The sequence below is a fragment of the Diorhabda sublineata genome, chromosome 2, assembly GCF_026230105.1.
Source record: "Diorhabda sublineata isolate icDioSubl1.1 chromosome 2, icDioSubl1.1, whole genome shotgun sequence".
Taxonomy (NCBI): Eukaryota; Metazoa; Arthropoda; class Insecta; order Coleoptera; family Chrysomelidae; genus Diorhabda; species Diorhabda sublineata.
The window spans coordinates 19,415,841-19,440,966 of NC_079475.1; the positions used below are offsets into that span (position 1 = coordinate 19,415,841).

Below are 25,126 nucleotides of genomic sequence, written 5' to 3' on the forward strand. Positions count from 1 at the left end.
TATTTTTATGCAATTATCGAATATTCTGCTGTTTTCTCAAGTACTCTAGACACCCAAGAAAATCCAATCCAAGAAAACATCAAAATTTGAAGTAGAAAGTTGGAAATGTTTGTTTCTGAAATAAATAAGTTTGTTACAATATGAATCCGTTTCAATAATCATTATTACTTGTTAGCTTTTTAATGTAATGTAGTGAATTAGTGAAATGAAATAACTTTTAATATTAATATTTGTAATAAATCTGAAATCATTTGATATTTTCAAAACAGTTGAAGATAGGTATAGGACATTATTTATGCCTATAAACTTTTATTTCTGGAATAAATAGGTTTGTTACAATATGACTCCATTTTTAAGACCAAAAATGCTTTTAGGTAAACAGTGTGAGGCTCCATTACTGATTACTTGTGAGAACAAACCTTGTAAAGAAGGATCTACATGTAAAACGGGTTCCAATGAAATAACTGGCAATAATTTCACTTGTATTTGTACAGAAGGTAAGGAAATATTGATTCAAGCTTTTTAATATAAAAACATGAAATTTTAAAACTTCTATCCTGTTTCTGTTTATTAAATTTTTTTTAAATAACGTGTCAGGTGCAAAGATTAAATAAAACTAATTCAAAAAACAAGTGTACTCACTGCAGTAGTCGAACTTATGATTAAAAGGTTTTGGAAATAATAGTCCTAGCTACAGATCATACCCTAAGAAGATATGCAAACTTAGTTGGGTTTTCGATGCCAGTACCCTCGATGATAGGTGACAGAACTAATCTATTTTCGCGGTTCAGATTGCGTAGTTTCCTAATAATACTCACATATATTTTCAACCAAACCAAACCAAGGAAAATTAGTAGACATGATTAAAATGTAAATAAATATTAACCAGAAATAAAAAAGTAGAATAATATCATTACAATGATATAGTACTATCATTTTGAGATTTAACAAAAAAAAAATAAGAAAATAAACCAATTACGCATAATACTGCCTTTTAAAGAAAAATAAAGATAATTATTTTGATGAACAAGAATAAATATTCTCACTTCTCTTAAATGATGCTTCCCTCGTCGGGGGTAAAATAAAAGATACAGCAGCCAAATATTTTTTTTATTTTAATTGATATTAATACAAGTGAGGCAAAGAACATGAAAGTCTGTTCATGAACATATATATCAAGTTGAAAGGTCGATCTGTGCACCAACATAAGTCAAAAATGGGCAATATTGATACCATAGATACATAAAATATCACAGTAATTTAGTAGTAAAATGAATAAACTATATCAATTTATCACAGTTAAAATAAAAGGTTGTAGAGGACCTTTTACAAAAAATATCACAGCACTTTGGTTGTATAACGAACAAAGCCAATCAATGTAAAGGACATTGATATTTTTTTTTCATCCCTCAGAAGTGAATATCCAATTTGTTTGTCTCTAATATATTTGCAAATAATTCTGCTCTATCCAATGAAGGTCCCAGAATATTATGTTCCGAAGAAAATCTGTCCCAAGCAATGTAAATGGCATTTTGCTGCTTGAACAACTCAACTAGGTTACATTCAAAACCTTTCTATTCAAGAAACCTTCTTTTTTAAAACGCCAATGGCTCTTCTTTAGGTAAATTGTTGGATGTTATCGTATAAACACTCGAACTATCAACTTGATGCTCCTTGACAATCATATCAGTGTCTACTATATCTGTATTTATAGCATATGAATGTTCTTGGTTTACTATACAGTCATAAACTTTGGCATATCTGTGATCTTCATAAATGGAAGTTGACAATGAAGGCAGATGAGAGGTAGAAATAGATGGGATCGCTTCATACTTCAAATGCATTCTATTGCAATTTGTAAAATCACTTTCCAGATAATGATTTTCACACAAGCGATAATTTGATGTTGAGCATTGAATTTTACAAAATTTTTCCCATTTAGAAAACAGACCAGGAGAGCATTTGGGAAATCAAAAAAAATGTTTATTTATTGTTCCTTCCATATAGTTACTATTGCAGCCTGGAAATTTACATCTATATTTTACTCTGTCATCTAACTTCAAAATTACAGAAAAGAATAGTTAGCTGTTAGCTCTAAAACAAATTCTTATCAATATAAAATTTCAATCTGACTGTATGCTGTATGTTCTATGGTCCTAGCTTTAGCATATTTTTATAGATATTGGTTTCATTAACAAATTTAACTTGATAAAACTATCTGTTTAAGGCATGGAAGGACCTTTGTGCGATACACCATTTTGCCAAATTGATCACTGTCTACATGGTAAATGTAACGATAGTTTTGCAGTGCCTTTTTGTGAATGTGAAAGGGGTTATGAAGGAAGACTCTGCGATATCGATATTAATGAATGTGTATTACCTAACGGTGGCAGTCCTTGTCAAAATAAAGGAATATGTATAGATCAAGTAAATCGATATACTTGTAATTGTGAAAATACAGGTGAGAGAGATCCATTGAAATATCTTTTCATATAGTTTATACGTTAACTACCAGTTGGTATACATTGTGCAAATAAAATATAGTTAATATAACAAATATTACATGTTGAATTATATAACAGAAGGTTATTCATTTTGCATACACAAGGTGTATATACACAAATGAGGGCTAGGACACGTCGATTTTTATTTTTAAATGCGCTTTTATTTCGAAAACACGAAATTATACAGGGCGTGCCATGTGACAGTGGCCACTACCAACAAGAGGCTGTAATTTCTCGACACGGCACCGCCTACTATTTACAATAACTATGACAATTGTTGACACTTCTCGTTAACCTAACCATTACAATTTACAATCATAAAAAAAATTTTGTGTTTACAAGGGTAAGGGCAATGATTGATTAAAAATGATCCTTGCTAAAAGATGTATCACAATTAGGTTCTAAACACTTCAAGCCGCACACTTCTTTAGCATATGAAACAGGTTCAATCTGTTACATATGAATTTCTCTAATGTGTCTATTAACACTAAACTGAGAAGATTTAATTACAATATTTACACGCTACAGACATTTAACGAGTTTTAGAATGATGAGATAATCCAACAGCAAAATGAAATAAATTATTTAAATTTGGGAAACGAACGCTTTCGAATTTGTTAATGGTGGAGATTGCAGTTGTGTTATCAACTCTACATAGAACATTACAACCGCATAAATCTCGTGTAAAACATTTCAACGCAAAAAACACTGCTAATAGTTCTAATTCGTTGATGTGTCGATGTTTTTCCTGATTCAACTAGAACCCAAAAGTAGTTTTGTTCTCACAATGGCCACCCCAACCAGATTTTAAAGCGTCAGAGAAAATCTATAGCGAATTTATCATTCTGAATACTATTACTTGAAACCATTATGTTTTTTAACCACGACGAAAATTCAGGTAACAAATCCGTAGAGATATTCATTTTTGCACTACAATTTATAAGCTTAATTGAAAAATCCGTGTGGTCTACAGAGCACAAAAACGAAGACTGAAGTAAGTGGGAGGCACGGGGCGAGGGTTCGGGTTATAATAGATAAAAAATGATTTCTTTGAATATTGTGGTCCCGGAGCGCCGAAGCGGAGGTACTACATATTTATTATTTACAAGACGAGACCGTAATATAATAAGAAAGTTAATGTAATTTTTGAAGGAAATGCGGATTTAAAAATACAAATCGACGTGTCCAAGCGTTTTTCCCTATACGCCCCTATTTATTTATTGATGAATTTCTCTCCCATTTGGTTATTCCACACTGTAGATTGATATCAATACCTAATTTTGAATCATTAATAAAGACTGACATAAATACTTAATCAATGGTGACACATTTATGTTATACATATACAGTTACAATAAAAAGTAAAATTGTAATAGAGTTAATATACAATGGTTTTTCTTCCACTCGGCACAGGTCATCCTCAATATTCTTTTTCGCATACAGTGCCAATAAGTCTTGTTAGGGTGGTTAGAATTTGCAACCATTTTATTATCAACTGTACTTTGTTTACTTATATTTATTTTTATAGGTTATACGGGACTACTGTGTGAAATAGATATCAACGAATGTGAAAATGAACCGATGACGTGCGGTCGTGACGGTACTTGCGAAAATATGCCTGGATTTTATCGTTGTATTTGTGACAGTATTAAAGGAAAATGTGGCCGTCAATGTAATCTCGACGATCCTTGCGAAAATGATCATCCCTGTGAACACGGTACTTGCCAGTCTCAATGTACTGATAAACCTGACTACTTTTGTGAGTGTGAAGGGGACTATGTAGGAAAAAATTGTACGGAATTGAAGGTAATTTGTTTTATTTTATTAATTGCTTAACAAGAACTGCTAATTATGGTTAATTGGATGTATAGAAATAGAATAAGAAATATAAACATTAGACTATTTAAAATGTTGAAAATATTGTTTGAAATAACGGATAAAAAATCCTGAAATATTTAGAGCTCTTTATATTAATATTAAGAGGTGCTTAGTTGAGTCAGAACATATTTTTGTAGAGAATTGAACGCTCCACAAAAAATTATACAATTTTTTGATGTATTCACTTTTTCAAAAATTATTTAACGCTAAAGATGGATTGATTTAAAATTTTTACATTTTTCTAATTTTCCGACGCCATCATCAACTGTATGATAAAATTTAATGGGACTAGTAGAACATTTAATTTCTTATAACTTATCTCTCAAAAAATTTTGATATTTTTTACATATCGTAAGTGATTTGCAAACTAAAGTAAACATTTTTTTATAAAGTTGTCATTTTAATGCTTAAAATGAATTATCATATAAATTTTCAACCTAAAAATTAAATGTTTATCAAAATTAAAGCAATTTATATCGTTACACTAAAAAATTTCTATTATAATTGGCCACGTTTTTTCTGTTTTCATTTATAACTAGTAATAAGTATTATAATCGCTCTTTATTTTTAGTGAATCACTGTATTGTATTGTTCAATTAATATTACTGTTACATCATTTTCGACTGTTAATTCAATAAAAAAACGCACACTCTTTAAAACTTCCATCACTTGCCTAAAAATTTACTCTTTCTCAATCTATCGACACAAAATCACTCATATCTTTGTCTAATATTGCATTTAAATTGTCTTTTTTCACTTAAAATTTCCTTGCCTTAACTTTCTTTCCTTTACGACAGTTAATATTTACAATCATTTTTTTTTTTCACTTCAACTTCTACTTCATCATCAAACAAGGGAATTATAGCTAGCATTTCAGTTAAATACCATAGATGAGTAATTGCTATTGTTATATTCCTGCCTCACTCTACAAGGTCACTATAGGAATATTTTAAATTTTTCACTATGTGAACAGCGTTTTTTGTAAAAATGTCGTGTTCAGATACACAATGTGATCCCAAATTTTAGCATTATGTTATGAAACTTTTAGATTTTAACAAGTATTTTCCAACAAATTTAAATTCCATTAATGTTGCGACATTGGAATATTTATACCACTACCTCAGTTTAGTGAAAATAAAAAAAATTGCTCGAAACGCATGAAACATTTAACTGGAAAATTAAATTTTCTGTCTATCTAATATAGTAGAAATATTATCAACATACCTAGACCACCCCCTCTGAAATTAATAAATTAAATATTGAAAGAAAACTATTTGTACCTGTGCTTTCAAATTAAAAATTTTAGACGGACATTAATCTTGTAATGATAACATACAAATTTTATATAAAATACTTGTAAATCTCAAGGCATCCCAAGTTCTGAGATCTTGTACGAATTAAAGTGGTGGGTTAATACAACAGAAATTTAAACAATATGTATTACTGTAATTACAATTTAAGAAATTATTGTTTTAGGTATCCGCTAGCCAAGCAGAAGGTGGAATCAATATTTTGTACATAGTAATTCCTATTATTCTGGCCCTAATACTGGCTTTGGTAGCTGGTTTAGTAATTTTAGTGAATGTGGCTCGTAGTAAAAGAGCTACCAGAGGTACTTATAGTCCGAGTGCACAAGAATTCTGTAATCCACGAGTAGAACTTGACCACGTGTTGAAACCACCACCTGAAGAAAGGTTAATTTAGACTATTAATTTATTTGAAATTAATTTTTGACAACGTTAAATGATCACTTATGTAAAAATTAACTTATAGTCGGATTTATTGTTACTCCATATATTATACCTTTGACATAGAACAGTTTATAAAAATATTTATATTAATATTTTTACACACTTGGATCATTTATCGTATTTAATACTGTACTTAAGGGGCACTTCTACTTAGTTGTATATTAGGTATTTAAATTGACTTTCTTCCGTATTTTCCGCATTGATTTCGTTTATTATCTATCGATAAATATGCATCAATACATATATATATATGGTGTGTCATATAATTACAAATACTGAACATTTTTATTATCTGACAAAGTTTCGATTACTAAAATGAAATAAATTTGTATATAGCTTTTGTCAGACACAAAAAAAAATTGAAACTAAGCTCCATTGGTTCATTAAACATTTACTTCTTATTAAAGATGTAGACAAATCTCTAAACACATAGGCTTGCACTGTGTTTAATAGTTATCATAAAATCAGGTACCCGTTTTCGAATGATTCTAGATATTACAGCCATTGTCTGCTATATAAAGTCAAATTATCTTACACTTAACATTATGACACACTCGGTATGATGTATGATTTATTATTATATATTAATCAGTTTCTGCAAGGTAACTTTCCCATGACAAAAGTATATTTTCTGATATTGGTTTATCGTGGCTGGAATATGATTATTTTTTATACTTTCATCTAATTCAAAAATGGATTTCGCTTAAGCATTCGTTAATATTTTGAATGTAATTAAATTTAGATTTAAGGTATTGATAAAACAACGAATAAAATTATAACAGCCTTCCTTCGGTGCGTCATTAAATGTATTGGAATGATTTGCATTATAGGCAAATATTACACCATCGTATTCAGCCATATATGAAGAGTTCGGGACTTCAATTTGATAATCTAATCATAATTTTTATCAAATATAATATTTATATAATTTATTTATAAATTATCAGCGCAAATACAGAGTTAGTTTAATCTAAAATACTAAATAATTAATCATTTTAAAAGAGGCCGTCCTATATCTGAAAGAAATTTCCAAAGGAAAAATATACAGTATGTAGAATCAGAATTCATCTTATTTTTGAATACCAAATTAGGGTGACGCCCCCATTCTCCATATATCTAGTTAACTGATTTCTGCCATTTGTTGTGACTTTTACCAGTGTTATGGGGCGTCATGCTGGCAATTTCTTCTCGATCATTTACAATGACAGGATTTTCAAAAAGTTCACAATGACGGGATTTTAAAAAACTCTTAAACGCTTTCAATTTAGATGAGAAACTCTTAGGAGTGTTAACCTCAGAACAGCTAATAATGCCAGCATATCGGTTGTTATATTTATGATTTTTTTTGAATCTTGATTTTCAAATTTCTCAGCAAATTACATTGATCATATATTAAAACACCCAGATCTCTTTAAATTGCTCAAAATTGAAATGGGACACTCCGGGAAGTGAAAACAGCTATCATTGCTTTTGCAGTGTATGTTCACTTGCACCCTCATGTTGGAATCAAGTAAACCCCTAGTCCAAGCCATCAAGCCTTCCTGCCACTGTGACTTCATTTTCTTCAAAGAAACAGGTACCAATAATTCCATATTGTGAAACAAATGTGAATACAAAGGTGGTTTTATTCATTTCTTGAAGATTTGTCAACATAGTAGTGTATGTTTGACTTCATTATGGTTAAACAAAGACAGACCATCAGATCTGAAATAGGTCTAAACTGGAAAGACACGTTCCTTACTGTTTTAAGGCACTGAAATGTGCATAATTTCATCTTTTGATCTAGATCACTAGATGTCCATTGAAACATAACTGTCTGAATGACGCGCCAATTTTTTTGTATTTGTATTAGTGCCAATCAAATTATATACTGACTTTGCTTTTATATTATAATATCTTTAATAAAAAAGTTTGTTCATTAGAATTTGTCTGCAAAGATTACTCAAATCTGCAAAAAAGTTGAGAGGGGTTTATTTGCATAATATTTCTGTTTTTGGGTGTGCTGAATCCCTAATTGACATTCATTTGCTCGTAGAACGTCACGTTTTCTGACAATATAGGTATTTATGTTAAACAAGTTATCATCTTATAATAAAAGATAAAATACTAAAAAAATTCTCTTCTTTCAACGTTGCCGCTGAGAGGTCTGAAAACTTTGGTATTGAGTATTTGAAGCAATTTACATCTCTTGGAAGTGACTTCATCAATTCCAGCTTTTTGTAAAGCGGTGGTAAAAGAAGGCACCAAAGTTTCATCTAGGTCGTTATTTTCGCCAACATTAAGCTTCCTTGGAGGCCAATACTTTTTAGTCCAGTGATTTGCTCGGACACAAAGAGCAAGGGAATTTGGTAAAACCAGATTGTTGTCTGAAGAACATACTCAAGAATTTAAAATTGTCGCACACTTGCCAACGGTGGTCTTTATATTTCAATTTGCAAATAACCAATTCCATGTTCTTGTAGGTTTCCTTAAGATGTACGGAATGACCGACAGGAATGGAAGCATATAAACCGCCATTGTGAAGCAGAACTGCTTTAAGGCTACTTTTTGAAGAAAATACGCCAATGTGCTGAGTTGTATAAGATCTTAAATGTATTCATCAAGCCTTCAATATTGGCACAATAAACCAACTCGTCCTCTGTGGCAAAACAGGAAGTGAACTGCTTCCCACGATATCTAAACCACGAGCAAAAAGTAAGTTCTTGCTTCTGAGTCTTGATCCAAGAACTCAGCAGTGTTTTGGCAAGATTCAAGTCACTTACTAAATCATTTAGCTCGTTCAGGTACAGCACCATCTTCGTCAGAACTTGGAATCTCTTCCAAGGTAGTAGGGGCCTTGGAATGGCATTTCGGTCCCATAAGGGATGGGACAAATAGCTGATTTCCGATTGGGGTATGAAATTGACTGCTTCCGTTTTAATGTATACCCTTTTACATTACACGAACAAAACTAACAATAATCACTATTATTATTTTGCTCGCGCTATACCATAGGAACCGCATAGCTTTTTTCTTACCGTTAAACCAACTTCGAAGGTCTTCAACACCGTTTGCAGACTTCATGAGGTGCCCAAACTTTATCCTGATCTCTGAGTTTTAAGCCAAAATACGCGAAGTATACTTTTTTTACAAAGTCCGTAATATTAAGTTGTTGCTTTAATATCATATATTCGCCACAAATATAAGATTGTCGATGTCGAACAGATGACACTGCACTATACTCAACCAAGATCTAAAAAACAATGAAGAGTAAACACGTAATGGTATCGCGCCACTTGTTACACTATATGAGCTCGCACGTTCAGGTTACATGTTTATGTTTGTTAATTTAGCTCATACAAGGCGTTCTCTATTTAGAAAGTAATTAGACGTTATGGCCTGTATACATTTGAAAACAATAATCAAAATAAAATTGTGCTTATTTATTCATGACTTCAAGTTAGCCCAAAAATTTCTTTTTTTAAGAAAATTGTGTGTTTTTAAAAATAAACTGAGGTTCTGGAATTTTTTGAGTATTTCTTTAGTTTTCACAACATAGAAACCAGTTAAAAACACCTAGACAGTATTTTTGTTACAGACCTGTGTTATTTGATTTATAGAAATTGAGATAAATATTATGTTTTTCATTGAACTACCCTGGAATCCGATTCTTCGAATATGTAATTAATCGTTTAGAAAATATATACGCGCTGAAAGAAAGCTGATTTACCCTAAATAAAATATTGAACAAATATTTAAAATTATTTTTTTAATGGATCTGTTATTTATCTAATGTCGCTGAATTATAATTTTACTAATTTATACTTTATATTTAATTGTATTTTTTAATTGAAAATTAAGGTACCTTCCCATATTATCAAATTAATTTAACCATTTTAGAGTAATTTATACAAGTACATCCACTTTGCACGTTTTTTCAAATATACATGACTGTCTTTTCAAAGAATGTGTTAGGCTTCATCCATTAGAGATTTCTTCAAATAAGACATCTTATGTTTTATATCATCTTCTGAAGCATCAGTTGGACTAATTCTATTTCTTTTTTATCGTGTGCCTAATTTTTCCCAGGACGTTGTGAAAATTATTTTAAGCATGAAAGAGTCACTGCGTTGACTAATATGTTTATGTTCAAAGTTATACAAGCAAGGTTTCTTTCGATTTTCGCAGTCTTTTAAAGTAGTTGTAATGCTTACGCACTTAACAAGGACTTCTTGCAATGTTTCAAAAATATTTTTTTGTAATTTGCTGACTGACGCATAAAGCTGCACGTGAATACAAAAGTTGGCTTTGTTGCAGTTATTTTTCCTATAAACTTCTTTAAAATGTTGGCATGTGTGGAGTTTGGTATAAAAATTCCACCAAAACAAAGTCTACAGTCTTTAGTTCTGCTGAATATACCTCATGAACATCTCTTTCATGAGACGAATGATCAGAATCTTTGTAGGTCCTGACTCTTTTAGAAGTCTTTTTTTTCTATTTGGAAGTTGATGGTGCTGGGTTTACATTCTGACTTAATTTTCTTGGATTGTACCGCTAATATTAACATTTTCAATGCTTTTTCCTGGTTCTACTTGAATTTTTTTCTAATAAACAATATAGGGCGATAAAAGGACACCTGTTGTAGAACCGCTATATATTATTTGAATGGCTAGTTTTCAAACTATTCATTATCCTGTGCCAATGCTTGGAATCTCTTTTCATGAGAACCCTGCTCCTTCCCGGATCATCCGAAATATTTGTTTTATCATAGTTCACGATGGCAAAATACTTGTTTATAATCTCCCTTGTGTCACTTTCCCGAACTCTCTTAATATTTTCACACCATCGGTTAGAAAGTATTTCGCAGTGTCTTTTAAAAAAGCTCTCATAAATTCTCTGCCTGGCATCTTATTTGTAAATTTTACCACATTTCTCCCAGAACTATCAAGATATGCCTTAATTAAATACCTCACATCTACTGAAGTTAGGGGACACCCCCATTCACTGCTCAGCTGGATATTTTCCACTAATTTAGCCTCTTCAGCTGCAGTTAAAACAGTTTGTTCACCTGGCCTCAACGAATAATGATTTTTCAGCCTACGGTCTATAGCGTCCTTTGGTATTCGGTATTTTTTTTGTAGTTTGCTTAATGAAACTCCTTTTTGCCTTTATTAGTCCACTGCTTTTTCTAAATTTCCAATATCATATCTTCTGGAATTGGTCCCAATTTCCCAACTATATCGGCCCATTTTCAGCACCTGCAAAATATCTTTTTTTATACTGAGTGACTTGAGACATCTTATACGACCTATTTGGATTTTTTGTGAAAAAAATACGTCCATTTCTATTACAGAAATGCCACTCACTAATGCCTCAATGTGAGCCATATATAGAAGCATTAAATAAATGTAAAAGAATTGCCATATTGAACTTAAGTTACGCTAAATAAACAGAATAATGTTAAATGAAGCAAATCTTATGTTGTTAAAATATCCACAAAAAAATATCCCAAACCAGGTCTGTACCGCTACTAAATTTGAGTAAAAACCTATTCGAAGCCTGTCCTGCGCGATTGTCGGATGATATATCTGAGGGGCCGCGTGTCGTGAAGTTTTGTCACCAGTCACCAAGTGGTCTCAAGTGACCCGACCTGGAGGTACTTATATTTAGTTTCTCTAAAATAATCGCTACATTCATAATACATTTCATTTTGTACAGATTCCTTCACACACGACGTAAACATAAGGCATTGTTGTGGATATCTTCAAATTTACTTTCCTATTCATTTCAGACTTCAGCTGATAAGTATTACCATTGACAGATGATATAAAATATTGTTATCGAAATGAAGGAATGATTGAGGTTATTTTGAATTTATGAAAGTTGCAATTAATTCATTAATCCAGTTTTTTGAACAAATTGGAATTTTTGGAACCGTTGGTGATATTCATACTGAACAAACTGTTTACGCTACTACTACATCAAAACTCATAGTTAACACTGTCTGATCCGCGATTCGATTCTCTTATTATTGTCTTCATAGATATTGTAACTGTGAGTGTTGTAGTAGTAGCGTAAACAGTGTGATCAGTACAATTTTTTTAAAGTTTAGTACATTCCCAAATTTGAGAAAACGTGTGTATAGTAAAAAATGATTTAATAGCTTGAAAAAGTTATTGGATTTTATAAACAGATTATTCTTCATCTATAAGTACTTGTAATTATTTGGACTACAATGTATTTCAAAATTAAATATTTAGCTCATAGTCTTTAAGCAATAACTGATAAACCGTCCATGATATAAAATTGTGATACATGTTTGGAAACGTTTTACAATGTACTTAAGCCTTACTGGCATAATACTATTTTCATTAAGCTAAACCAAAGTATTAAATATGTAAATATATATTTTTAATAATTATAATCTTTGATCAATTTATATTAAATTACTTTAAGGAACATTTAAATGTACTAAAAACAACTTGGATCGAGTACTGTTGAATTTGGAAAGAGCAACATATATTTGTATTTTGCTATCAATACATTCCCATATTTTAAACTTGAGTTTTCTTACTTTGAGTATATTTTGTATTGGAGTAATAAAATGATTGTGGATTAATTCTACTTATACTCTATGTATTCTGTGTAAACAGAATCGTGGGTACTAAAACATCTGTGTGTCTGAAAATAAATCCTAATTAAATAATAATCGGGAAATATTTCTATGGTAGTGGTAATCGAACCAACAACTTCCCCAAAACACCCAATACCATAAGAATATTTTTTAATAACTAAAAAACGTATTTATGTGTTCTCATTTTCAGCATGAGACTTTTTTCAATGAAGAGGTCTGACTTCTAAAGACCACCATATTTACAAATAGTTATATCTTTTTCTAATCTGAAAAAGTATCTCGTATACTTCTTTATATCAACTAATGCCATCTTAAGACGGATTTGATGGTTTATTTAAGCATTATAAATAGAGCCGATAATTTGATCAAATTTTTAAAGTAGCATTTGAGTTCCAATAAAATTAAAAAGAGTCAAATACTTGTAAAATTTCGTTCTCAATAAATTAGAATTATTTCCAGCTATCTCCAATCTGTAATAAAAAGAACTAAGTTTTATCAGTACCATCCTTATAGTGTGTTTTTCAATTGTACAAAATATCTCTTAAAGTAAAATAGTGTATATATATTTTTTATTTTCCATCTTAATACATGAATGTTATAAATTGAAAAAAAATCTTAAATTTGTTTATTGTTGTTTTATTTTGATTCTTTCCTATACCCATCCGATAAATACAGACAAAATCTTGATTCATCTGTGAATAAAATATTGGACCAATCTTGAATATTCCAATTTGCGTGTTCTCGAGCAAATTCCAATCTTGCTACTCGATGTTCTCTGGTAAGACGTGGACCTCTAGCTGGCAATCTGGCTCGTATACCTGCTTCTCTCAGCCTATTTCGAACTGTTTGTAGGCTTATTCGGACAATTACAAGCAGCCAACAGATCTGTTTGCAGCCTTCGAGCGGTAGTATGCGTAATTCTTAACGCCATTAACCTCAAATAATGATCATCTACTACCGAATTTACCCTTCCGCGGCCTTGTTCGGGTCTTCTGGCTAGCTGCCCTGTTTCTTGGTAGCGAATAACAGCTCTGGATATGGTACTTTGCTGAACTCCAATTATCCCGGCGACGTATCTTTGACGGCAGCCATCTTGTATGAGCGCGATGATTCTAGCGGCTTCTTCATTCTTCACATGTCTTGTTAAACGTTGAGGCACATCCATTATTAACAAAATAAATTTAAATTTTCACTATACAATAACAAAATTTGCTTAGTAAGTTCTCGATCTCAATGCATTCTCCAATCCAGAAATTATTTACTCGAGCATTTTTGCTTCCAAAAAAATTTGTAACAAATTGTGATATTTTTTGCCCATGATAAGAAACCAGAAATATCTATTAAGTTCATACATATACAGATTGTCCCAAAAATCTAAAATTAAGTATTAAAAATATCAATGCTCGCCCCTACCTCCGACCACGCGGGTCTCGCGCGCGCCTCCCACGCTTCAGTTTTAGCCCCTTGTCGCGACTCGTTCACTTGTTATTGTACTCGTGTGTCACTTCCTAGTAACCGCTAGTCGAATAGCTAGAGCTAAATTTTGTCGCGTGAAAGTAAACTCTTTAAAATGTCTAAATGTAAACATGTTGTCCTTTCTATGAAAGATAAATACGAGATTAATAAACGGTTAGAGGAAAGCGAATCTGCAACCAAGTTATCCATTGAATATCAAGTTGTAAAACGATGAAACTTGCCTCAAACACGAATTTAGATACTGCATATTAGTGGTTTACTCAAAAAGATGCCAAGGAGAACCTATTTCTGGCCCAATTCTGTGTGAAAAAGCAGTTCAATTTAACGAAAAACTAGAAGGGCCGTCTAATTTTGAAGCAAGCACAGGCTGGTTAAAACGATTTAAGTCAAGACATGGCATTCGTGAGCTTCAAATACAAGGAGAAAAACTATCTGCTGATTCATTAGCAGCTGAATCATTCAAAATCAAACTAAGGGATATATTGAACCAAGAAAATTACGCTCTGGAAAACGTTTACAATGCAGACGAAACCTGGCTTAATTGGAAAGCTTTGCCGCGAAGAACTCTTGCTTCACGTCGTGAATTAGCAGCACCTGGTCCTAAAATAAGCAAGGATCGTATCACCGCTTTAGCATGCGTTAATGCTACTGGCAGTCACCGATTGCCCACGCTTGTAAGTGGTAAAAGTAAGAAACCACGTTGTTTCAAGCACGTTAATATGTCTGCCATGCCTATCATTTATACTTCGCAAAAGAGTGCTTGGATGGATAGTACAATTTTCGTGGAATGGTTTACAGAAACTTTTATATCCTCTGTAAAAGCCCACCAATCGAAAAATGGTAAAAGAAAGAAAACATTATTGTCTCTTGATAACGACCCAACTCATCCATCATGTGAGATCCTAAATGAAAAAGACGAGTTTATAAAAGTCATGTTTTTTCCACCTAACGTGACTTCATTATTACAGCCCATGGATCAAGGCGTTATTGAGACTTTCAAACGGTATTATAGAAAAGAATTGTTACGTAAGTAGCTTTTAGAAAAAGAAGAGTATTGAGAAGATAGCCTGATAAGAAATCATAAAAAGATTGATTTAAAAGACGTCCTATATGATCGGAGCAGCATGGGACAATGTAAAAGAACAGAGCTTGAAAAAAGCGTGGAATAAAATTTTGGGTATAGGGGAAGATCCTCAAATTGGATGTGTACCTAAATGAAAAACACGAAGATGTATATAAAATAATAGATATATGCTAAAAAATCTCGATTGCCACGAATGTGATGAAGAATAGGTTCAAGAATGGATGGATATCGACGATGAAGATCCCAGGTACCAAATTATACAGGATAGCAAAATTTTAGACCTCATGACTAATAAGGCTGACGCCACCACTAGCACTGCATTACCTGCAAGTTCAGATAATGAAGAAGAAAACATAGTTAGTGCTTCTGAAGCGTTTACTTGGTTAGATATTGCCTTACGCTGGTTTGAAACACAGGCCGAGAGCGACCAGTATCAAATATCTGTTCTCAAAAAAGTACGTGATCTAGCCGCTCGTAAGCGGGTAGGCTTGCTTCGGCAGACGAAGATTCAAGATTTTTTCAAGTGTTAATTGTAATTAGTAAAGACTAACTTGTTTTACTACAAATTGTCTGCACTTTTTTTCTTTATATCCTATTTGTCATTAAAGATATTCATAAATGTAAATAATATGGTTTTCATTTACTTGTACGTAAATTTGTATGGCTGAATCAATATACATACATACATATGTACATTAGTTCGATTATCCGAAAATACCGGTTTTCCCAACACCCATGTCCCCCAATTATATTATAGTTCGGATAATCGACGCTCTACTGTAATATGATCATTCTTAAAGTTATGGTGCCTGCTAGGCTGAAGGCCAGCAGAAGAATTAGGTATTGTAATGTAGTAGTACTAAAAAAGAAGAGTAGCTTAACACCAATTTGATTTGATATATTACCAACGAGGTGATATACAAATCCAATTGCTAAACAAAATAAAAAATGGGGAAGGTAACTATTTTTTTTCTCTCTTACAATCCACTAATTTATATTTTTAGCCGGCTGTTCGTTATTTTTCAACCAAAGATGAAAATGAAGTATCACAAGAAACTTCCAATGAAAAAATAAAAATCTATAATGTAACCAATATCAAAAAAACGCCATGGGGTAGAAGGTTTGCTGATAGAAAAATTGAAAAGGCTAAAAAAGTTCTGCAAAAGTCAAACCCCAATCCAAAATTTAAGGGTAAGGTAAGACCTTCGAAAGAATTAATAAAAAAATATAGTAAAGGTGCAAAAGTTAATGTAGAAGGGGTAAGAACTTCTATACACAAGAGCAAAATTTTAACAAAAGAAAAAAAAATTCAGTTTGCCATTGAACAAGCTGCTAAAACTGAAGTGTTGCTGACTGAGGACACAGGGTAAGATGAGAGTGAATATTTAGTTGTAATTAGGAGGTCATGATAAATTTTTTTCTTCAAATTTACAGTTATTTAGAAGCGGACAGTGGTGAAACAACTACACAATTTACCCAAAAACAGATAGTACAAGCAGTAGACATAGCATCAGCAGCTAAACATTTTGATTTAAGACTAGATTTTGGTCCTTATAGAGCAAAATACACTAAAAATGGTAGACATTTACTGATAGGTGGTAAAATGGGTCATGTTGCTGCTTTTGATTGGGTAACAAAGAAATTACATTGTGAAATGAATGTTATGGAATCAGTACATGATATTTCATGGTTACATATAGAAACTATGTTTGCAGTTGCACAGAAAAATTGGGTTTATATATATGATAATCAAGGTATTGAGTTGCACTGTGTCAAAAGACTCAATAAAGTTTCAAGGATGGAGTTTTTACCTTATCACTTTCTATTGGCAAGCTGTGTAAGTTTTAAAATAAATTATGATATGCTTAAAATTTTTTTATGCAAAATGTTTTGTATTGTACAAAAATTATGATACACCTCTAATTTTTGTATACTTCTGTTCATTGAAATAGCATACATGTCTTGGGATAGATTTTTGCAATTTTTTAGCTGTGTAAATTTTTACAAATCTTGAATTTGGTGGTCTGTAAATGCAAATATGTCCGACATTGCACGACTTGAATGTTTTTTCATCTGTGAAGACAAGTCTAAATCAGAACTATGGATTGCTTGCACTCTTTTGAAAGCAATGCTTTCCTAGCTATAGGACAGGATCCTGAAAAGTTTGTTGCATGTGCAGCACAAGCAGTCGATTCAAAGGAATCTTTTTTTTAAAAATGAATCAATGCAACATTTATGCATCATTTGAGCTTTTCCTTTCCTTTCTCCAGACTCAATATTTTGATGCAAGGTCTCATCTTATTCCCATTGCTTTTTTACTCTGGCTCTGATTCTCGCATCAAGACTTAGATGAGTTGTCAGTCTTCTGATGAACCAGCCATCTTTCAATTTGGTAATAATTATCTGTCACTGACAATGACAGTGGCATTAGGTAGAAACTCTGATTTTCGCAAAATGTATGTGTATACTTTTTCAGTAAACAGAAGTGTACTTTTTTATTTTCATCTTAAAAAATAAAATGTTTTCAGAGTGATGAGGGCTTTATGAGCTGGTTAGATATTTCCATAGGACAAATCGTGGGTCAATATAATACAGGACTGGGTAGACTTTCCATTTTGACACAAAATCCATGGAATGCTACTTTGTGTTTAGGTCATGCAAAGGGTGTAGTGTCATTTTGGTCTCCAACTTCAAGGGATCCCTTGGCTAAAATGCTTTGTCATAAAGCTCCTATTATTGGGTTGCATATAGATCCTTCTGGAAAGTAAGTTTTCAATATTGTTAATATGGTAATTGTGATTAAACTGAGTCATCGCTTAACTCAAATTTATTTAGGTACATGGCTACATCGGCAACAGATAGAGAACTTAAGATTTGGGATGTTAGGAAGTTGGAAGGACCTGTTCAACAATATAAACTTATACAATCTGCCAATAATTTAAATTTTTCTCAAAAGAGATTATTATCCATAGGTATGGGAAATGTGGTAGAAGTCTATAGGTAAATATATTAAAAGTAAAAAAATTTTCGTAATCTTATTCTAATCTTTTATTGATTCTATTTTTTTTAATAATCAGTATGTCAGTAACCTATATAACATATAATTTAAATCAAACTTTATTGTGATAAGTTCTACAAACGATAATTTCTTTCCTATTTACATGGAGTATTCAGAAACTCCTGCCAATTGTAAACTGTAGATCCTAGATATGATTTTATTTCCGTCTAATCTATCTTAATCCAAAAAGTACTAGTGTCATTTGAAGACGACACAGCTAAGTCAGTTTTTTAAGCGAATCTCATAAAAAGTCTATCTACAAACTTTAATTTTAGTGCATTGTACGAGCCTATAATGAAATAGTAACACTAAAGTCATACTTTTATTATCACTACTTACTATTAGAAGAATTTTGTAGCCTTTAACCTTTTTGAAATACTACATTTTCTTTAGTGAAATTTTGTGTTTTTATTATTGGTGTAAATGTGAACAGATAAGAACTATCCTCATATATACTTAGAATGCTAAATAATATCTTTGTTTATATTTTCCCCTAAAATTCAGAAATATTTACTCCATACTCTGAGGGAGTATGTACACTACAGGGTAAATGTAAACTATTATTTTCTCAGAAACAAATGTATAACTGGCATTTGTATCTACCTTAGGTAGTGTGTAATATCATAATTTAAATAAGTTTTAGGAATAGCAAGTTCTAAAATTTGAAAAGTAAGATAGTTAAAAACTTAGTTTTATCATCTGGAGATTATTTCAGATACAATTATATCACTTTTATTGTTTTTTTTTCTATTACTTGGTATGTGTTGCAGTTTTCTGTTTATTAATATTGATTCCTGATTCTTCATCATCCTCAAACGTTTCTTTTTCATTGTTTTTCACCCAATCTTATCCTGATTCCCGAATAATCAATTTTTATTATTGGCAACATCATTATATTATGAATAAATTAATATATTTTTTAGGGATTGTTGTGAAACTCCTGCAAAACGAGCATATTTAAGACATCGATTTGTAACACCAATTAGTAACCTTAGTTTTTGTCCATATGAAGATGTATTAGGTGTTGGTACAGCTAAAGGATTCACTAGTCTCTTAGTACCCGGTGCAGGCGAAGCAAACTTTGACTCTTTGGAAGCAAATCCATTCCAATCTAAATCACAAAGAAGAGAAGCTGAAGTGAAAGCACTTTTAGAAAAGGTCCGTATTAAATTAATTTTTATTTTTTTCATCATGAATTATCTTAATTTTAGGTCTGATTTGAAAATCAAGTAAAAATTGACGTTTCGACCTATTTTGATAAAATCCGAAATAGGCTGAATGATCAACATTATTTTAAACTAATTTTCTATCAAAAGAGACCTAAAATTAAGAAGATTCATCAAGAAAAATATATATAAAGGTCTAAGAAGTAGAAAGTTGAAGAATATTAATAAGTAGAAACAAAATTCAATATTATGCATTAAATTTCAAAATGCGATAGAAGTTCAAAGATTATTAAAATCATAATTTAAGTGCAACATATATTTTTCATGGACTAGAGTTTTTAAATTCATGTTTAAGTATAATTCAAAAATTTAACAAAAATTCAGAAATTTTTGTTAAATATTGATAAAGATTAACCTCCTAGTAGTGGCCTATCTGTCTTTGAAACAAATGGAAATGGATATCACCATTCTGTTTGTACCTACAGATTTAATGTACATATATGTTTGGGGTGCAAACAAACCTCATACTTTGGTTTCTTCAAAATCGATTAATCAAGTTTACAATGTGCTAATTGGCGAATTTTTCAAAAAACATATGATATTAAATTATTTTCCTTGTGTAATGCAAAGATATTTTCCAAAAGCAATCTGGAGACTCCTCGGAACACTATGAACAACTGGTGTATGGCGATTTCTCTTATACAAGAAATAATAGAATCAATTGCTATTAAAGTCGATAGCTCGAATAGGTCATTTAAAATCCACTCCTTAGTTAGCCAACAAGTAGAAATTATCTACTCTTACTCTTCACTTAGATACAATTACGGATTTTTCATAAAACTTTGGTGATTACTTGCTATATTTCAATGAATACATATAATTATCATTATTGTAATGATTTTCGTATTATTTACTCTTTCTATTCTATAGACACTGTATCTTACGTTCTTAATTTATTCAAACACTATATAACACACTAACTTATAATAATTCACTTATCACTATCACTTAACTAACTTGAATAATTTATTTATATTCTTCAAGTAGTTTGCAAATTCGTTCTGTTCACTACAACTATTTATTATAAACTGAACTAAATTGCGCTACAAAAGTCCTTATATATGAATAAATAATATCTCAAAAGAATTCTCCAAACTTGTAGAACAAAAACAAAACAAACAAATAAAATTATTGAAATTATTCAAAAGAAAAAATGCAAATAAACCGCTTGTTATAAAAAAACTTGAGATCAAACTAATTCCGCAATGAATAAAAAATATGTGCTTTCGCTTAAACTTGTTCGTAATATTATATTACATTTATTATTTTGTTAAAATTTTTGAAAGGTTGTTGCTTGTAAATAGGTAAATGTGGATGTATTTTTTTCAGATACAACCAGAAATGATAACATTGGATCCAACAGTAATTGCTGGTGTTGATTTACCGACGATAAATAATGGTAATTATGTTTGAACTAGTTAATAACAATTTTTATATTTAGGAGCATCTCTATCTAACCTAAAACCCAAATACCACACCTGTACATTTTATTTTTTAATTTTTTTGGAAATTCGAAAAAATTTGCATACTGAATTGAACTAAAACAAAGAAGAATAAAAGGTTAATGAATTTTTCCATCCGTTTTTGATGTAAAGTTGAGATAAGAACTATGATACTGAAATATGTTCAGGAAGTGTCCATATTTAATTCAATAAAAGTCGTTAGCCTGACGTTGAGCAACAATTTGCAATCTAAGTCTCTGACTGGAAATTTTTCTACGATCATTGCTATTTGGTTTCAGTTGAAGTACATGAAGATAATATTGGGATGGGATGAAAATAAAAAATTGGATTGAACACATTAGCGTTTCAAAAAAATAAAATTTACAAATAAAAAAAATTGGAAATAACATATTTCAAATATTTCTGGACACACTCCTGCAAATTGAGATAAATTGATGAAAATTAAAAAGTTTCTGCAATAAAATGTTGAAGAAAAGTTCGTATTAACTGCGTAATTAAAAAAAAAAACCCAAGATGGCACAGATTCAAGTATAGTTAATAATACATGAGACATCACAAATGAAATATGAAGGAACCTTTAAACAAATTGCATATTGATGTGTCAGTAGTAACCTTCCTCGGGTGGTATTTGGCCCAGTTAAAGTAAATGTAATTGGTACTCAGATGGGATGGACAATTGATATAAAATTGGACAACACCAGGTTTTAAACGAAACGAAAATAATGAGAAAGGTGAAAAGCTGAGAACGCCTTTGAAATAATTAAAATGACTAAAACAAATAAACCTATCTCCAAACAAAATTTGTAAATTTATTAAAATCGTTGTAAACAATCAAAAAGTTTCAGCAATGATATATTTATTAACTTATTCATGAGGTTATAAATTAAAAATAACTAGACTATATCAGATATAAGAACTGGAATTTATAGAGGGAGAGCTGGCACCAATTTTTGGGTAGGTATTTGAGGCAAGCTGAAAACTTTGTCCATACCTTAACTCAGAACTGCAGACCTGGCTGGTGAGTAGCGTGTTATTGAATTCTTAAATTTTTAAAAATATTATTTTTACCCAAAAATATGTTTGAGGCAATATGCAATTTTTATATGTCGTAGTTTTATGATTGAAAAATTAAGCCAGACGATTTAGTCGGAGTTTTTACATTGCCACACGCCTGTAAAAATATTTTTCAAAAAATATAAAAAATGTATTTTAGAAAACTTGAAATTTTTATAACGTATTATATATGACAAGATAATAACATTCTCAAAAAGATAGATCATTTTTGTGGGGCTTTCTACCTGTTAGGTGTTCTAACAAATTATGTATAGGTGCGAGTATATAAGATGAACCTTTTCAAAAAACATTGTGATCCCTCTATTTTACCTCCATACAAGCTGAATTACAACATCTTTTAAGAACGCAATATACAACGAGTATTTGGATAAATGCATATTTGCGATTCCCCAGCCTTTGACACTGAACAGGATGGACACTTAATGAGGATACACTAGATTTTCACTGGTTTGACTAAGACTGTATCGACGCTATTCTTCATGAAAATTATATTGGAAATGTTACTGCAGGTGAATATAAATAGTTTTTCGTTAATAACTACTGCATTCAAATTTATTTGATTAACTAAATAAATAAATATATATTAGTTTTCGCAGATGATGCAAGGTAGCAAACGCATATGAATCCGAAGGCTCTGATGAAAGAGAATCCACAAAAATTTCACTTTATTCCTGACGTGTAATAAACCAAATTTATATTTTCATACTTATAATAATTCTTCTGATCTGATTTTGAGATTTTATGTAATCATTGTGTTCTTAAATATATTAGCATTTATTAACTTGAACATGAATAAAATATGAATTTCTGTATTAATTTTGAGTTAGAATACTGTGACAAAAAATTAATTTTTTCAAATTTTGTTTGTAACGGCAAAATAGGAATCCTATAAAAAATGTTAAAAAAATAAATTTGTTGAAAAATTAACTTAAAAAAATGTCTCTTCTGATTTCTTAAAAATCCAATATTCTTACAGTATAGACAAATATTTAAAGAATTTTATTACATTTAGAATTGTATTGAAATTGACTAAATAACAAGTTTTTTATGATAAAAGAATAACACAAAAAAATATGTCCATTTAAAACACACAAATCATCACAATCATTTAGCACAAACGCACAAAATTTTCCATGTTTTATTCCGAAATTTCAACTAGAAACCTCATGGCTCACGTGATATCGCCAGAACAATAGTAACGCGGCTAGCAAGAAGGTAGGCAGCTGCCCAGAATTGCTCTCTGTCACACTACGGCTTTCCTATAGCGCTAGTTACTCGCACCTATACATAATTTGTTAGATCATCTAACAGGTAGAAAGCCCCACCAAAATAATTTGCCTTTTTGAGAATGTTATTTTCTTAGCCATAAATAATACGTTATAAAAATTTCAAGTTGTCTTTGATTACATTTGATTAATTTTTCACACATAAAACTACGACATAAAAATTGCATATTGCCTCAAACATATTTTTAGAAAAAATAATATTTTTAAAAATTTAGGGATTCATTTAACCCACTACTCACCAGCCAGGTGTTCAGTTCCGAGATGGGGTATAATAGGAGAGGTGCGGAGAAAGTTTTCAGCTTGCCTCAAATACCTACCCAAAAATTAGTCCCAGCTCTCGGACTATTATATGAGGTGGTTGCAGCCCTCATATCGTTGATGATGTAGCGTAACTATTCGTGGATTGTTTTTTTTCTTTCTGTGTACCCCCAACTTTGCAGCTGTATATATATTTACATTTCAGTTTCAGCATTGAAAGCTCCTAAAATTAATTATAACCCAAAAAAGAAAGCAAAAGGAAAAGGAGGATCAGTTAATATTGCACGAAATAAGAAAATACTACAAGAGAAAGCAACAAAAGATTTTGTTAAAAATCAGAGAAAACAATTTATTTCAGATGATTCCGATAAAGTGGAATCTGCTTCAAAACCGATTCATGTACTTGATAGATTTCTACCTAAGGTTAAGAAAAAATAATTTTAAATATATTATTTTTATTTTAAATTTGTGTGTTCTTCAATTTTCCATTCCTTGTTATTTTGAATCGTATTAGTTAATTTAGTTTTATTAACAATTTTTATAACCAGAAATTTATAATAAAAGTTTATATTATCAAAATTTTTTTAAGTAAGATATAAACATAAATTGAATTAATATGTTAACAAGGAATCGACGGTCAAAAGACCGTACACCCGAAACTATTGGTGGTGCAATCGAATCAAATACGAATACCAACCAGGAAAGAATTCCCCGAAATCTTTAACCTTGAACGTTACTGGGAATACCAACACTATTAGGATGGTGAACGGGACTAACCTCACTTTGGGATATTTGGGTGGTGAACCGATTCTATTGGCCAGTAGTAAGGGTCGTACCATTCATAATATACAAGGGCAGAACGTTATTTTACAAACTCAGTCTGATCGTTCGGCGCATTCGTTAGTACTCCAAAACGCTTCGAAAAGTATCGGAAATAACGTCTGCGGCCAGCGATCGGTTAGTAATAATATTATTAATGAACCCAACATTGTTTTCAGGTATGTATTTAATCCGATTATATAATAAATATATTTCCAGTTTAGGTGTGGTTATTCTAATATTTTAACATTTAAAAATTTACTAAATTTTTGCCTACATTGTTTATATAGGTAATGTAAATGAATGAATTCGTTAGGGTAACGCGTAAACAAACTGCAGGACCGGACTGGCTAAGGATGCAAATATATATACTCACTATGTATATGCTGCTGGCAAGAGTATTGGAAAATAGATTGTATGGCCTGTCTGAGTTACTAACTTCATACTTTCGGTTTTGAATAACTGAATGAGGAGGTTTATTACAGGCAGAAGCCATCATGTGAAAGAAACCGTGCAAAAGTTTTTGGATAATAAATTAATATTGGATGAACTAGCATCCTTCCAGTCCTTATCCGAAAAACTAGAGCCATTCCTTAAAAATTTTCAAAGTGATTGGCTTCTAACTCCATTTCTTCA

At 31.2% G+C, this 25,126-nt stretch overlaps 3 protein-coding genes across 3 annotated transcripts in view; all 3 read left to right on the top strand.

The window, feature by feature from the left end:
* The window catches only part of LOC130440685 (protein crumbs), an 84,075-nt gene extending 70,705 nt beyond the window's left edge, over positions 1-13,370 (top strand). Inside the window, exons 19-22 of the mRNA XM_056773958.1 lie at positions 375-497; positions 2,228-2,461; positions 4,033-4,310; positions 5,859-13,370. Coding sequence (XP_056629936.1) covers positions 375-497; positions 2,228-2,461; positions 4,033-4,310; positions 5,859-6,086 — 863 coding nt within the window. The 3' untranslated portion in view covers positions 6,087-13,370. The remainder of the gene's footprint in view (positions 1-374; positions 498-2,227; positions 2,462-4,032; positions 4,311-5,858) is intronic.
* A 946-nt stretch (positions 13,371-14,316) lies between these two features.
* On the top strand, positions 14,317-15,256 carry LOC130440617 (jerky protein homolog-like). Its single transcript, XM_056773877.1, has 2 exons — positions 14,317-14,375; positions 14,461-15,256. Exons 1-2 carry the CDS (start codon positions 14,317-14,319, stop codon positions 15,254-15,256), a joined length of 855 nt encoding a protein of 284 aa, XP_056629855.1.
* Positions 15,257-16,096: 840 nt separating this feature from the next.
* Positions 16,097-24,136, top strand: LOC130453288 (WD repeat-containing protein 46). The gene is made up of 8 exons (XM_056792940.1): positions 16,097-16,263; positions 16,311-16,672; positions 16,741-17,143; positions 17,835-18,070; positions 18,142-18,306; positions 19,288-19,522; positions 20,920-20,989; positions 23,877-24,136. The coding sequence occupies exons 1-8, from the start codon at positions 16,255-16,257 to the stop codon at positions 24,107-24,109; spliced, it is 1,713 nt and encodes a 570-aa protein (XP_056648918.1). The 5' UTR covers positions 16,097-16,254; the 3' UTR covers positions 24,110-24,136.
* The last annotated feature ends 990 nt before the right edge of the window (positions 24,137-25,126 follow it).

Coding starts and splice junctions, on each gene's coding strand:
- LOC130440617 (XM_056773877.1), top strand. CDS start 14,317: ATGTCTAAATGTAAACATGTTGTCCTTTCTATGAAAGATAAATACGAG. Junction 14,376..14,460: donor AAATACGAGATTAATAAACG/GTTAGAGGAAAG, acceptor ACACGAATTTAG/ATACTGCATATTAGTGGTTT.
- LOC130453288 (XM_056792940.1), top strand. Junction 17,144..17,834: donor ACTTTCTATTGGCAAGCTGT/GTAAGTTTTAAA, acceptor AAATGTTTTCAG/AGTGATGAGGGCTTTATGAG. Junction 18,071..18,141: donor CATATAGATCCTTCTGGAAA/GTAAGTTTTCAA, acceptor AAATTTATTTAG/GTACATGGCTACATCGGCAA.